Consider the following 17,069-nt stretch of genomic DNA (forward strand, 5'->3'; position numbering starts at 1 on the left):
GAGGTATGATAATACAGTAAAAGCTTTGAATTCCTTAGATGCAGTGTTCTAAGCAGTTCAGATGGCAAAGGAAGCTCATAACAACAAAAGAGACTTGAGACTTGACTTGCAAAAAGTGACTTGTGAACATCTCTAGTGAACAGGCAGTGAAAGTTAGAAAGTAGCCCCTGCCAAAATACTTTGACAGTTTGTCCAGATGGATAAGACCTGACTCAGGCCAGAGCTGTACCAGAGATGAGCACAGACAGAAGGATCCGGTTATTCACAGTGAGGCTGCAGATAATTAGAGTGAGACTGAAGACCAAGTTGCAGTTTTTGCAACCTCCAGGGATTCCCCAACCTTCAGGAGCCATTTCTGTAGAATGACCACTCCTGAAGCCAGACTGTTTGACAGCAAGGCTGTTGTTTGGAGAAAGAAAATCTGAGATTTGATCAAAAACTGCTCAAAGGTTTGGTCAGAAATTTAAGAAAAGAGGCAGGCTTATAATTTTCCATACGGGAGAGGTTGAGAGTAGGCTTGTTAAGATGTGAGGTAATCTGGGTCTGTTTAAATGTGGAGGAGTCGGAGCCTGTTGTGAGAGCACTCAAAGTGAGTTGGTGTTCAGTAATTTTACTCGTTGATGTGTTGTGAGTTTGGACTGTCTATCGAGATCTGCATTCAGGAGCACACACAGCTAAATCGAAAACCCTGGACAAATGGCCTTTTTTAGACATAAAGCTACTGAATTAATTGTAAAATGTGCCTTTAAATTGGGATCATTGAATGTGATGCGAAATTCAAAGTTGCTAAAACAATTTATCGACCAGCGATTCAAACGTTTCCTTAACTTGAACTTGGCGTTGCCTACCTCATTCTCTCAGTGCCATGCCCACAGAAAGGGGGAGTGACAGACCTGTGACAGAGTGGTCCCTGCTGATTCATACATTAATATAAATGATTGACTGAGCAATTCTTTGTTCTCCTCTCCTTCTGAAGGAAGGCAGCCATATGCCATCGTGCGCATTAACAAAATAATGCTCCAAGATAACCACATACATCTACACTCACATTTGTTAAAGGATCACTGTGGCTCTTTAATTCTGTACGTCCTGAACTCATATTCAGCTTTCCTGACATTTTATTAGCGATTGTATCAGTATTTTTTAATTGGAATTATGGTGCTGTTAGTTAGGCTGTTACTGTCAGGTACTTGTACCAGAGTACATTTTTTATTTAAGTACAGTTTTTGAGTACTTCATCCACCATTGTTTGATATGATTAGAAGAAAATCTACACAAAATCACATTTCCCTCTATGAAATGTTTTCTAATATTTTGTATATCCTGTCTTGGCCTTTTGAACGTCCTCCAACCTCTTTTGGTACCCTCTGAGCAGCGTTTATATCCTTTCAGGTGTAATTTTTGCCCATTCTCCATGCCAAAATTGTTCCAAGTCTATCAGACAGCTTGGCTGTCTGCCATGTTCAGCAGACATACACACCCAAAACATCAGCAAGCCTTCACCATATTTAACTGTGGGAATGGCAGCTTTTTTCTTGCCACATATACTTGTGTGAATTATGACCTAATAATTCAACTTTGGTCTGAGCAGACCACATATTCCAAAACTCATTTAGTTTGTTCACATGCTCCTTTTCCATTTCTGGGTTATATTCTTCACAGTTGGAACTGGTACAGTATTTCTAAATTTTTGAAATATCTTTATAGAGTATTCCTCTCCAGCTTTATCAAGGTTTACCAATTTCATTTCATGGTCTTCTTAAAGCAGGTAGAACAGTGGTGGAATGTTTAACACTACCACCCCACGGCTAAAAGGTCCCTGGTTTGAACCCCCGGCCGGCTGTGGCCTTTCTGTGCACGTTCTCCCGGTGCTTGCGTGGGTTTCCTCCTGACACAGACTGGCAAACTGCCGCTTGCCATATGACAGATAGGATAGGCTCCAGACCTCAGTGACCTTAAACAGAATAGGCAGTTACAGACCATGGATGGATAGCTACTTGAAGCTATTTTCATGATCCCATGTTTTGTTGCCCTGAGTGAACTGTTTGAGACTGCTCTTGGAGATCTACCCACTTGCAAGTGCCAGCTGGAGATAACACACCTGGTGTCATTCATAAAGAATTAAGTATTGACAGTCATTTCTAAAAAAACAAGACTTGATTTTACATATTAAAGTTAATTAACTACAGGGTTTATGAAGGGGGGATGCAAACTTTATATCATAACATTAATTATTTTCATGTAACTTTCTTTTCATACACTTCGGCGCCATTTCATTACTTCTGATGATGTAGGAACATTTGTACTAGCTGAAAATACATTTCATATTATTGTGATAAAAACATTCTTTGTTTTACACTTTTTGCCATTTCAGTGCAAGGAGATGCAAATTTTTCACTCAACTGTATTTTGAGTAAGTTAAATCCTATTCAGGGAATGGTTTTTTGAGCATCAGGAAGATGGAAGAAACTGCTGTGTCATTAAAAACTCTTTACCCAGGCACACTGCCATTCAGCTCAAGCCAGAACATCCCATTGTCCAACTCTTTAATTTCCACCTCATAAACTTCTAAAGAACACACCCCGACCATTAGCCATTAGCCTTAAATCTATCAGAGGCTTGTAAACTTCCAGACCAGAGGGCACCACACAAATACTGTGGGCATCCTCCATCACACGCTTCCAGTTTTTCTCCATCTTAACTCTCTCTTGGTAAACAAAAATATTATGTGACTGCAGTGTTGTGTATATTTGTGGTAATGGTAAGGTCAGCAGCAGAACTCATTAAAGTGGTGGGAGCCACACAGTCTCTTTATTTTGCTTTCCTCACTCTGCCTCACTGAAAACCGATTCAGTCTGGCAGGAGGGTGAAGAGAGGGTGAATCAACCCCAATTAATATTTTATTCCTTTTTTCTGACCTTCCCTTGGTTGAAGGTCGATTTCTCTAAAAGAAGAGATACACATATAAATTGCCACTGGAAACTTTAAAAAAGTGTGTTATTTTTTCGAAAGAATGTGACAAAAGTGCAAAAAACCAGTAAGTAAACATCAACTGCTACCATTCCAGATACAGAAGTAAATGAAGCATCACTACACAAGTGGCCAACACAAAAGTGTCCTATTATAGCAGAAAGATCAGCAAAGCGAAAGCTTATGTGTCTAATATTAGAGTGAAACAGGCTCAACAAGAGAGGGGAGACAGATTACTAATGACTTCGAATAAAGCTGAATCTGATGTGTGCATGAACACAAAGGGCAAAATTGACTAACCGGTCACATAATCACATCCCATATATTGTAAATGTATGGTATATAGAGCATCACACAAACATAGTGCACACATAAAAGGAGTCATGTAGTGTGTATAAATATCTCACACCCTTATATGGAGTGTGCACTTTAAACCCTATAGAGAGCACATGATTGTGCAGATAGTCTGAGTAATACAGTGATTCTTCAATCTAGACTAAGTTCTTCCATTAAAGAGAAAACTCATTAGCTTAAGTACTCACAGGGGAGTTGGCACACACGTACATATACACTTATTAACTCTGCCATTTTCCATAAAACATGGTCAAAATATGCTGAAGACTGATGTCCAGAGTATAATGATAGTATAAATGAAGCCTCCAGTGTGTGTGTGTGTGTCTAGTAGTGCGGTAGCATAGAACATAGGTTTCCAAGAGAAATTTTGTTGAGATGACAGGGCTGTTGGCACACCTTGACTACTGGGTACAGTCCAATGGGTGCATCAGAGATGGAAGGTGTCTCTTAAACTGCAGCATCCACAAGAATTTCCAGTACCAGAGAAACTTATTAATCTCTGTTGTGTTTATGTAGCTGAACAAACCACATCTGTCTGTAACTCAAAATGACAGCAGAAGAGCATCACCACAGATTCTTGTCACGAGTAGGAAACTTTAGACTCTGTCAGAGTATCACTTATAAGACTTCTATCTTACCTGTTACCAGTTATAGAGAAGAGACAAACAAGTGTATAGGTAAAGCAGACTGAACAGGAACAAAACACAGCTCATCCACATAATTCAAGGCAAACAACACATCTGTGTGAATCATAGAAGGAAAAGGCCCTTTTTTAAAATGCAAGCACTATTTAAAATGATGCAAGTGTGACATGGGTGGATTTACCTTCTACGTGATTTAGTATTCATTTAATACAAATCAATGAAAGTTTCTTTTGGATAGTACCAAGGTGAAATAAATAATTTACTTAAACTATTATTTTTTTATCACTTCAGCCTGTCCCAACAAAAAACATATTAATGTATCATCTACAGCAAAGAATTAAAAAGTATTTCTTCTTGATACAGCTTTATAGTAAAGCTACAGGCTAATGAGAGTATTGAGAGTACAACTAACATTCCCTCACTGAGACAAGTGCCTCTACACAGCACTCAGACCCACTCTGTCCATTGTGTTATTGATCAAAGGGTAAAAGCACACACCCCAGGGGCAGAGGGAGGCCTGCCACACAGCTAAAGTTACTGTTTATATATATATATATATATATATATATATATATATATATATGTGTGTGTGTGTGTGTGCCTGTGTGCCTGTGTGTGTGTGTGTGTGAGAGAGAGAGAGAGAGAGAGAGAGAGAGAGAGAGAGGGAGAGAAATAGGCAGTAAGGGGGATAAAAAGAGACAGAGAGAGAGAGAGTGGGTGTTGCATGGCCCACAGTGGAAACCTAAACCTTAATACAGGACTGCAGCCCACTCAGGACCAGACACATTTAGCAAAGGAAAGTGTGAGTTCATGCAAACACACACTTGTACCATCTTTAAATCTCCAAGCTTAGTTTTTACTGTAGTGTAACTGTCCCGTTAATAAACAAACAATTCTCAGAAAAAAAGGGGAAATAAATCCATTACCTTCACCACCAACTGGTTCGAACATCCCAAACTGTTCCAGGACTTTGATGAAAAGACCCATGACCACCAGCACAGCAATCACCTCCAAGCCATCCAGACTCAACATCTTGAGAGACCTCTGTCTGTCATCGCACAGCAATGCGTTGCCAAGCCAGGTTAGGCTGGGGCGGACTGAGTCTGGCCAGTTATACCGGACCTGTTCAACTGGACCCTACCTTTACAATTTACCTGACTTGTGTCTTCTGCCAACTTTACGATTGGCTAGTACAGACTAATACAGTACCTAGACTGAGACTGATGATCAAAAAATCCTTCAGTTAAAATGAAGAGAAAAAAACATTAAGTGGCCAATGGCTTGGCTTGATGGATGTTTCTCTTCTCTCACCCAAAATCGGCCTTTAGTTAAATTCTTCTTATCCCATGTTGGAGGCCATACTGATGGAGCTACAGGCTGTAACACAGCGCCAGACTCTTACAGCACCTGGGTTAAAGTTTTAAGAGTTCTTGTCGTTTAATTTCCTCTCTCTCTTTCTCTCTTACTCTCTCTCTCTCTGTCTCGCTCTCACTCTCTGTTCTTCCTGGCCCTTGTCGAGTGATAGATCCTTGGGATGAGCTGCGTCTGCTAGTCCTTTGGCAATGCTTGTCAGGAAGCGAGTGTTGTGAGGGGAAAAGAGGGAGTGAGTGAGGGAGACGAAGCAGAAAAGAGAGGGGTGGGGGGGGGGATAGAGAGAGAGGGAGATGGCATAGAAAATAAGAGAGAGAGGGAGAAAGACTAACTGAGAGAAAGAGTGGGCCAAACACACACGCACAGAAACACACACATAGTGAGCCAGATTGTTTGTGGGAGTGAGAGAGTTGAGGTATGCCCTCTCTTTCCAGTGGCATTACCTTCAATGATTTGCCTAATGTGGTTTCCTTGGTAACTGGACGAGCCAGTTTAAAGCCTGATTTAACTAATGGAAAGAAAATATATTTATGTTCATTTGAATTCAAGTCCAATCTCAAATGTGTGTATTCACTGTATGAAAAGCACTGCGTCTGTTTTGTAGCTCATACGCCCGCTGGTCGATGCAATGCCTCATTAACTTTTTAAATGTGTTCCTATCAGAGCCCAATGGATTTTTGGCTTTGGTACAGAAAATGGTAAATGTGGGAGACAAACATCAGAGATGAGAACAAAGATAAAGGCTAAATGCATTCATTTTAAATAGCTGTTGATGTGGATGTAATTGCGCTTGAGCTCAACATCTGTCTTGAAAGTAACGGTCAAATTGGACTTAACAGTTACAGCAGGAGCAAGTAAGACAAAGATAAGTTTAACAACTTCATTATTACTTCCATAAAAGTTTCCTAATACTGAAAGGCAAATACAAACATTGTTCATTTGAAAATAATTTGATGCATTTGATCTTTATTACTGTGGCATCCATCATACACATCATAAATGTCTTTGATGCTGTAGGGCTGTTGGGCTGTGTCTTTGTTCACCATCAATTATGTTTGCTTTTCTGTAGTGTTATCTGTATGCTTAAGGATCATTAATATACAGTGGACATAAAGTGTCCCACAATGCAAGGTTAAAAGTAGAGTGTGTGTACGCACTTGATGTACATAGAAAAGATCGTTTTAAAAATTTCTTGGATTAAATTTTTTTTGCCATACATTATTGTCCCTATTAGCAAGTAGATATATTCTGAAACTAGTTGCTATTCTGACCTACAATCAACTGTGTTGTTGTCCTCCTAATATGACAAAATGTCTCATTGTAATTTATTGGATGGGTTATAAAGTTATCTGTTTCATTATCATGTTTATTATCATGTTTTTAAGAGTAAATCGTGCGTGAGACATGTAAGATTTATTTAGGAATAAATAAAAACTGGGTATGACACAATCAACAAAGTAAAAAGATCCTTCTTTCCACTCCAAAATTGTCTAACTTTCCTTTAGCAGTTTATTTTGTAACTGAAATTGCTAATTTCAAAAGAAGGCAAAGTGATAATCTTTGATACAAATACAACTTTACTTCCTGATAATAAAGTAAGGATTTCCTTTATTGAGTTTTCACCAGTATCTAGTTAGCTGACATACAATAAGGCAGAGAACCTGTGGCTTTGTGCTTAAACTCATTGTTTATTCCAGGTTTCAAGAGTTTCTTACAGCAGCTTACTCAAATACAGCCACAATCACATCAGTATAGGCTGCTACTGTGCAGCCACCATCTGATGTACTGCCCCTCCCAGCACGGCTCCCAGTGAGGGTATCACTTTGCCTTATGCTACAAAAATAACAGAATCGGAAAAAGGTATGTCTTATTTTCTCCCACTGCGTATCTTGCCTTATTCTTTGGAGAGAAGAAATGTTGAGGGTATGACTGAAGGGGTTTGACAAATGTTCGGTGTCTGCATCTACCTCTGCTGTTGTTTCTCTTTGTTGACATTCCTGTTCCTGGGCTATACAGCAGCATACCTCATTATGGAGGTGTCTGTCACAGAGGACCATGTGGGTCAACTCAAACGCATTCACACAAACACATATGTACACATCATCTTCACACACACAAGGCAGGCAATGTAACGGGAAATTCACACACAAGGCAGGCAATGTAACGGGAAATTCAATCTTAGGTGACGTCACTCTTCTCATATACGAAGGCAAACAAACACTAGACCACAGCAGTTTTTTTCTCCTCACTCTATGGCAGTAATGTATAATGTAGTGGTTAGACTGAAGCTGAGACCATCTAAACAAAGAAAAACTGAACCATACAATCTAAAAAGAGGCAGAGCGAGAAGAAGCCAAAGGCAAAGCTATGTATGAATTGTTAAAAATAATTTCTCTGACAACCTCTTTATTAAAAAGTTGTTGTTTGCAGGGGTGAACTGAGAGAAGATGAAGGGGGGCAGATTGTTCCATGAGACATGGTGGCAGGGGAGAGTGATTAGAACAAGAAAAGAGACACAGAAACAGAACACGAAGGAACAAAGGAAGGACAAATTGAAGAGAACAAGTGACTAAGGTCAGATTCCTCTGTGAAGTGATCTCCAAAGCACAGCGGCCTCTATTGTTTATTACACTCCAGCATCTCTTCTTTCACCTTATTCTGGCTGCCACAAAAAAAAGTGGACCTGCAGATGTGTCCTCTACTCCTTCACTATTCTCCTTCCAAACTCTCTCCTCTACTTGAAATTAACTTTCCAAAAAAGAGAAGCACATATTTACACTTCTATGGTCAAAGTAGGCAAGGTTAACTCTATAAAGGTTTAATTTCACAAGGAAGGACAATGCAAAATGCTAATACAGTAAAAACAATGCGATGCAGCAGGCCTGTATTTAATCTGAGTACATTTTCATCAACAACTGGGTTCAACTAATTAGCAGAATTGTTCAGAAATGTCTTGCGGACAATAGTGTCAGTTTTCAGAAAGTGCGTAACAAGATGGGGAACGGTCAAGTTTTGGCTCTTATTTATTTTTAAGGTTTTCCTGTGCCTATTCAATGGGAGTTGTTTGTTCTTTTGTGTAAAGTGTTTTTTTTTTCCTGTTTATGAATAATATTTTATGCTATTTTATGCCAATTTCAGGGTATTGTCGTTGTTGTCTTGGTTAAAAAGAGGGTATTTTAGGGGGTCTATTTAATTTGACCTTATGTTGTGAAAATTTACAGAATAAAAATAAATGAAAAAACAAAACAACAATAATACTGTGAGTCATAGGGAGCCACAGGGTGGTGTTTTTGTTGTGCTTGTGACTAATGATCAAATGTTACCTCCTCCTACACGTGTGTGTTTTTTCATTGCCTAACACCATCTAAGCAATTTCCTGTCCTCTAAATTAAAAAAAAGGAGAACTGTATAAAAGTTGCATTTTAATGCATGCTCAAAATCATAGTGCCAGTGTAAGGTTAAATAATTAAGAAACATTGGAGGGAGGGTGTTGTAGTTTTTGCATTTTAAGATAAGGAGAGTATCCAAAACAAAATTCTCTAAAATAGAACAAACCCTAACATAAAGTTTCTTTACCCACCCAAAAAATCTGCACACAATTTCTTAAATTTATGGGGTTGCGACTCAGATTCCTGTTTGCCCTGCTCAGACATCTCTTTTTCCGCACAAACCTGTGCTTGGTGTTTTGTTTCTGATCAATCAGAATCAGTCTGTGCTAAAAACAAACCACAAATTAACTCACTTCCTTGCTCTTTCATCTCAGGCTTGATTTTTCCCATTTTCTTTTGCAGCTAAATACTGTATACTGTAAAAGATGCTTTGGAACGTGAGGGGGAAGTTAGTCAAATCGTAGTTGCTGAACTCTGGACTGTGACCTGAATGGCTTTATTAACTCACGTTTCAGTATTTATGTGCTATTTATGTATGTCAAACTTAAGGCCTTAGGGAATTTTATGATCTGTCATATGCTCATATCATATCACCTCAGGCAGACAGATTGTGGCTTGACGCATCGGAGAAGGATTTATGACAGATTTCAGGCCTGCAGTCTTTCTACTCTTATCTTGTACTATATAAAAAATACCTTTTCCACAGCACTGAAGGTCGAAACAGCACAACATTCAAGTGGTTATGACTGATTCTTGCTATATTGATCCTTCTGTCTTCCATTCTTTAATCCACAGAATGTGCTAATTAGAGAACATGACTATTGATCTCTGCTTCAATAAGGATTCAACAGCCATGTTTGAGAGAGGAACTCTCTCTCTCTCCACACACACACCCACACACACCCACACACACACACACACACACACACACACACACACACACACACACACACACACAGTCACACAAGGAAAAGGCCATTTGAGAGAAGCATTCCAATAAATTATCATCTCTGATGTTGCGGTCATCCCTAAACCAACACACCTGGTCAATCTCACCTGATAACATCGCATGAAGTCTCAAATGAACATTCAGAATACATTCGAAATCAATAGCAAGAGTAATGGCCAGATTTTTTGTTTATACTTTCCACGTCACACTGTGAGGTGAGCATGGCGCAGAGATAGTCCACACAGATACAGTACAGCATTATAGAACAGACAGTTTGACTGGAAACCTAAAAAAGGTAGCAGTTTTAGAATCCTCAGCGAGCTGGGACATCTAGTGGGCACAAAGGGCAAAGATCATATGAGGTAGTCCCAAGAAAGAAAATCCATTTATTCTGCTGCCATGCAGTACATTCTTAGACTTTATAATTATTTTAAGTATGCACGCTTTTTTTTATCCTGACATTTTCTTTTGCAATGGGTCAACTCCTGACTAGTGGAAACTAGTGGGCCTTTACACATATTCACTTTAACTTGTATACACCCACCAGCCAGCAGCCTGATAAATTGCCTGTTAACGCAAATGTCTATTCAGCCATTTATACCAGCAACTGAATCAATTTAGATCTGTAGACACTGTCAAGACAATGTGCTGAATTCAACTAGGGATCAGAATAGGAAAAAAATATTTGTCGGTGAGATGAATTTTAATTTCTGCTGTGACATTTGGATCGTAGGGTCAGAATTTGGCATAAACAACATGAAAGCCTGTATCCATCCTGCATTGTATCAGTGGTTCAGGCTGCTGCTAGTTGGGTTTTGGTGTGGGGCACATTTTTTTGGCTGACTCTGGGACCTTAGTACCAGATGAGCATTGATTAAATGTCACAGCCTATGGAGTATTGTTGCTCTTCAACATGAAAATGACTTTACTGTACTCAAATTGCCTGCACAGCCACCAGATCTCAACCCAATAGACCAACTTTGGGGTGTGGAACAGGAGATTGGCATGAAGGAGGTGCAGCCGACACGCAAGAAAAGCAAAGTTTCCCGCACCTTCTTTAATCTATGCCACAAAGTACTAAGGCCTTTCTGAAGACCAAAGAGGGTCAAAGCACTTAGTTGCAAAGTGTAACTTCTGTGATTGTATACTTACACTACAACACCTCTAAAACTAACTTAGAAACATTCTTTGGACTTTTGCTGAAAATAAAAATACAGATGCAGCATTGATGTTGCTGGACTCACCCTGAGTGCAGCATGATCACAGCAACCTATTTTCTGTCCAGAAAAGTCTTTGTGTAGGTCCACAGCAGATACCAGAGATTTACAGTAAATATTTAATGAAATCACCGCTGCTGGGCCGCATGCAAGAATTGTATACAGCCCCTCTCCCATTTTCAAGACACATAGTCTATTGCTCCTGTTGCTGCGTCTTGGCCAGTAAGAAAATAAACATGCTAAATATCTTTCTACACTGACACTTTACAAACATTATGAAACTTGGGATGGAACTGAGCTGCTAGTCCAATTTAACTTTTGTTCCTACTGTATTTTTTTCTCGCTCTCATTTCTTTAGTAATGGTTCGGATAGATTCAAATTATGCACTAAAATCAGCATAAATACAAAAGGTATTTAATTTGGTCCGCTCATAAAAAAATTCAGTATGTGTCTCACCTTTTTTCATAAGTAGCCAGTAACACAGTGGGAATATTGATAGGAGGATGAGTGCATAAAAGCTGCCCATGGCCTCTTCAGACCCATTCAGGACGACAACAGAATTATAAGTCCTCATACCCAAAACAGGTCAGTTATGCCGATTACAGGGCAATGTGTGACAATGTGATATGAGACAGCTTATTCAGAGCTAATCAGTGACTGGGTTTTCCCTCCCTTTATGGGCGTCATCGCACACACATAATGTTTTTTCTCATGAGCTACAGTGTTTGGACTCAATAGTACATATGTCACATGTCATCATGCATCACCTGTTTTGATAATATGTATGTTGTTTTTCCCCTTGTGATCTAGCTGCTATTGTAAAGGTTTACAAAGAAAGCCACCTACTATCAATTAACTATTCAAGAGGCCTGAATGAAGCACTTCATGCCAATCATGTATGTATAGTCTGTGAACTGACAGTATGTCTTATGAAAAACTGTTGCTGTTTTAGTTGCTGTTGTGGCAACACACAATACAAGTGGAACCACACCATGGGCGGGCCACCACAGCAAGCAAACAACAAGAGCAGCTACTTTACAGTAAACGGCAACAAAGCTGTTAAGAGATACAGGGATAACAGTGTAGGAAATGTCCAATTTTCAACTCTGCAAGCAAACAAGCGTATAAAAGAAGCCTTGTACGGAGGGTTTGGTTTGAAATAAACAATGCATTGTTTATACCATGAATAAAATGCACAGTGAATGAACTTTGAATTTCAAAGTTCCAGCGAGCAGGTGCTGGATGGCTAGAAATCTGCTGGGAGAGAAGAAAGAGAATGGGTAAGAAGGTTGTGAGGGAAGAAAGACAGACCCACACGGTGTCAGAGAGGAAAGAGAATTACAGAATAAAACAGCAGTATGCCTTAGTGGCTGAGGAATATGGAGGGTGATGTTGCATTAGAAACCACAAACTGTCGAAAGGAATCACAAAAAAGTTCTGACAAAGTCACCTTTCTCACCGACTGCCAAACTCACCGGACAATTAAACAAGTGCAACTTCAATCAACCTCCACTAGAGGCCAGTCTAGATTAAAGTATTTACATATAGTATTTCAATAACACACTGTGTACATTCATGGTATGCCTCTGGCTTCCTCTTTCACAAACTTAACTGTTTACACAGAAAGTTTTGAATGCACAGAGAATATTCTGGTAGTCCAGTCAAGCTTTTTGCGTGACTTTTAAATGTTCCAGTAAAATGATAAAAGCATGCAGCAGCTTTGAGTTGGGGGTGCCATGTCTTTAGCGCCACCAGTTGATCGCTGAAGTGAGCTAAGTACGTAGCCAGACATACAACCAAGTGCCCTTGTGTTTGGTCAGATGAGGCAATAACAGATCACTCATAGGTTTCTTTTACATTATAGGTAAAAACCTGTGAAAAGACCTTGAAAAGACCTTCATGCATGTAGAATACAAAACAAATTTCTAATTACAGCAAGTGCAGCATCTTCTCAAAGCATCACCTTCTCTGTTGAATCATAATTCCTCATTCTGACTGACTCATACCAGCCTAGTTAAAGATAAACAGGCTCATAGTCCATTTACTGGTATCTAAATGAATGACTCAGTGGACAACAGGACAATGACAACAAGCACGTGGAGCTGACACTACGCTGAATCAGCAGCTAATTAAAAGAAACAAAATGATCAAGCCCATAACAAAGGACAAATCTGGAGGTTCTGTGCTTGCAAAACCCTGCAAACCCACATACAGTGGAGAGCACACTGATAATGAACCAGTGCTAAAATGCATTTTTAACACACAATGACATGCAAACAAGAGAAAATCGAGAATGTGAACTTGCATATAGAAACAACTTGTTTATTAATCACTGTGTGCAACCAATCGTTTACATTAAGGGATTTGAAAAATGTAGATAACTGTGGAGGTACAGAGATAAAGAGGAGAGGAGAAGAGAGGAGGCTGTGATTGTTCCTGACAACCAGGCCCAGTCAAATGCTCTATTGTGTTAAACCTGTCAACTGTCACCAAAGAGAGCAAGCAAGAGAGAAATAGACTGACAGAGGGAGACACGGTGAGAGAGACTGTCGTCATGGACACGACACATAGCATTAATTCCCTCATGTTTGTGGACAAAAAGCCCAACCACACACACACACACACACACACACACACACACACACACACACACACACACACACACACACACACACACACACACACACACACACACACAACCACATACACACACCTACCCCATCTACTTGTTCTCAGCTTCATGGATTGATAAAAACGACGGTCAGCTAGTCCCATTGTGCTGTAAGTATACTGATCCAGCATACATGTAACGCATGGTAACACACAAAGACACGCAGTGAGGTGTGTGCCACACCACACACAGTTCTGCCTCGAAGTCCTGTCTCCCTGATATTACCAGACCTTGTGGACACAAAAAACCTCATTATCATGGGTGTTGTAGGCTATAGCACCCCATTAGTATTCTGCAGTGCAGGCACACAAACACACACATACAGATACATGCAGCGTTGCAGTGGGGTTATTTCATAGAAGACGTGCATATGGCCCCCAGAGAAAAAAAATTTCTGATATTTTATCCTGCTCATTTTACTTGATCTTTGAAGTAAATACACTATACAACATGTACAAATACACTGTACAACATGTGTCTAAAGTGATTTTTATTTCTAGGCTGGATAAATCAATCCTTGCTCACAGCAACACAATCAGTCATAATCATGACCAAGCATTGTTTTTTTTGTGTAACAACCCACTATTGTCATCAGTCACTGTCCACTTCTCTGACCCATTGACAGTACCTGATAAATATTGCACTCGAAAAAATGTTTCATTAGAGACAGTTTATTTCTTTCTAGGACAAAAGGAGCAACATACTGTACAGTCCCTAACTTGACCTAATTTTACAATACATTTTCTCTGACTTTGCTGTAAACTGTACTAACATTGATTGCTTTGTGATTTACCTAAAATGTTTTTATAGATTTACAATTGCTTTCATTAAACTCTGTAAAGGCCAGCTATACTATGTATATGCATAGTTTGAACCCAACACACATTGCACCACTAAGTGATTTTTCTTTCTTCACAATTTCACCATTTGTTGCAGTCATGCTCAGATGTGCTAGGCAAAAAAAATGGATTCACTAATTTGTGAATCACAGCTAAAACCCTTAAACACATGGTGAGTAAGCATTAAAATCTAAAAAAAAAAATGCCTATGAACACAATATAGACATATACCTTATAAAATGACTTAAAGTGTTGTGTGCTCTATTGTCACAAAGGCAGGCAGGAACACAGGTCATGACGTGATACACAGTGTGGAATGGGCCTTCGTGCTATAAATAGCCCTGAGAGGAATCAGATTTAGAGAACCGGAGGTGGGAACTGATGAGATCACACATATCTGTGTGTGTGTGTGTGTGTGTGTGTGTGTGTGTGTGTGTGTGTGTGTGTGTGTGTGTGTGTGTGTGTGTGTGTGTGTGTGTGTGTGTGTGTGTGTGTGTGTGTGTGTGTGTTTGACGGCACATACACAGCTAAAGGCTTGGATCTGAGAAAGTGGAGATGGAGTCAGACTGACATTCTGCACACTCACAGACAGACAAGCAGAAAGAACAGTGGGAAATACGGCTACAACTGAGAGGAGACAGGGTGACATCTGATGAAAAAGGAGGGGAGGGGCTGACAGAGGACACTACAAGAAGGTGGAACTGGTGCAATTACTGGTTGTAATGGGAAGTATGATGGTAAGCAAACAAAATAATCAAAAGATGCAACAGCATACTTCTACATATATTACATCACACAGTGACTCTGTAAAATGTTGACATATGTAATTTTCAAGTGGGCTCTGAATTTGTAACCTTTCAAGGACATCAGCATATCAATAAGATGAAATGCACTAAAGGTTTAGACATAATACGTTGTCCATGTACTATTGTGCATATACTGTTCTCAATTGTTTGACTTTCACAGAGGACATTGAGAGCTCAGTGGAAGACATTGGAGTAACAGGACAGCAGGTTTCAATAAATAATTTTCATAAATAAAACCAAAGGACATTGTAAAACATTTGCAGGTATTTTGTTTTGTACAAACCCAAAGGCAATAATGATCAGACGTTCTATTAAACATAAAAGGGTTTACACTGTCTGTCCTTAGTACTGTATGAGAGAAGAAAAAAAGACTATTCTGCTTCTTCAAACATCGTTCTCGACTGTGACACACAGAGCGCACACACAAACATGCATGAAAACATTTTCTGGAGTGAAAGACACAAATTTGATGCGGAGGGACAAGATGACAGACAAGTGCCACTCTAGAAAATGACAAGTATGTTACAGTAACAAAGAGAAGAGAGACGCTGAGGATTGTTGTCAATCAAGAACGATGGTGATGAAGTCTCAGCAGGGCAGGATATATTTATTCTAGTTAGTTATTTAATAAGTCAGTCATTTATCCTATATTTATACCAGAAAACTGGTGTTTCGTCTTCTTTCATGACCATAATCACTGATATACATAATTAACCACATCAATTCTTTGTTCACGTAGGATGCCCGGTAACTCCCCTTAGACTGAATTACCTGAATTTGTCGATCTGTGAAACACTTTGCAACAATTCTGTGTTTTATTAAATATGCTTTATGCCAAATCCCAATGTGTCCCAACATGCTGTGGAATACGTTTTTATCAGGTGACCCTGAAATAAATTATTAAAATTTGTTTTCCTAGTTTTGTTGCTGCCAACTTTAACTTTCCCTCTTTTTCTCACTTAACCAGAAAACACTCATCTTGCCATAATCAATCGGTTTAATCAGGCTTCACTTCCATCACGCAAACCTTTATCACTCTACTCCCAGTTCATTTCCCCTCTGTCACTCTCACCCTCTTTCACTCTTTTGTACCCCCTCTCTGTCATGTTGACTAGAGGTCAGCGACACAGTCTCTCAAGGTCATCCATGTCCAAAGTTTGGCCTTCTCATGCCTGGATGGCTGAGTGGAACAGACAGCTCTGTCCCATTTGGGGACCATTAGACTTTTAGTGACTCTGGCCACAAGCCTCCCTGGTGGATAGAGCTGATGTACATTCTTTTATTGTTGACATTCATTTCTGTCCATTACAAAGACTGTGACATAGGCAGAAAGAGTGGGTGGAAGAGACATAGAAAAAAATAGTATAAACTGGTGATACAGTGTAAATACTTTGTTATTACAATTCTTATTGTTTTTAGATCCACACGTCTTGTTTAATTCATCAAAAGCATTGACCTTTGTAGAAATTCAAAATGTAATAACTGCAAACAAACAAACAAACCACACAGAGATCACCTGGAGTTGTAATCTTTGCGGTGGACTGCAGCGTGGTTGGTTAATGGTGTGAAAACAACATGGGCCAACCATGGCAAAAGGCTTCATTTTCATTCAGGTCATGCCAAACATTTTCCACTCTTGCTGTTCAGTAGTTTGTTTTTTTACACTTAATATGGTGTAGATTAAACAGTTTTGACCAACTGAGTCTTTCAAGTACATAAATCACTATTAATCTGTTGAATATCACCTACAGTATAAGATGCTCTTCTGTCTATCAAGAAGTGTACATACTGTATTAGGCTCACATTCATACAGCAGTGAGAGTGATGCTAAAAGATCCTTGAGGCATTTAATAGCTAT

The 17,069-nt window shown here is 39.4% G+C and overlaps 1 protein-coding gene across 10 annotated transcripts in view; it reads right to left on the reverse strand.

Annotated features, from left to right (window-relative positions):
* The window catches only part of LOC137135884 (A-type potassium channel modulatory protein KCNIP2), an 84,186-nt gene that overhangs the window by 17,952 nt on the left and 49,165 nt on the right, over positions 1-17,069 (reverse strand). Inside the window, exon 1 of one of the 10 annotated variants that reach the window (XM_067520653.1) lies at positions 4,895-5,606. The exons of 8 other annotated variants lie outside the window; for them this stretch is intronic. In XM_067520653.1, coding sequence (XP_067376754.1) covers positions 4,895-5,000 — 106 coding nt within the window. In that variant the 5' untranslated portion in view covers positions 5,001-5,606. Of the gene's footprint in view, positions 1-4,894; positions 5,607-17,069 lie in introns of those variants that run through there. One more of the 10 variants, XM_067520663.1, reaches the window with a different exon arrangement.

The sequence above is a fragment of the Channa argus genome, chromosome 1, assembly GCF_033026475.1.
Source record: "Channa argus isolate prfri chromosome 1, Channa argus male v1.0, whole genome shotgun sequence".
NCBI classification, from domain to species: domain Eukaryota; kingdom Metazoa; phylum Chordata; class Actinopteri; order Anabantiformes; family Channidae; genus Channa; species Channa argus.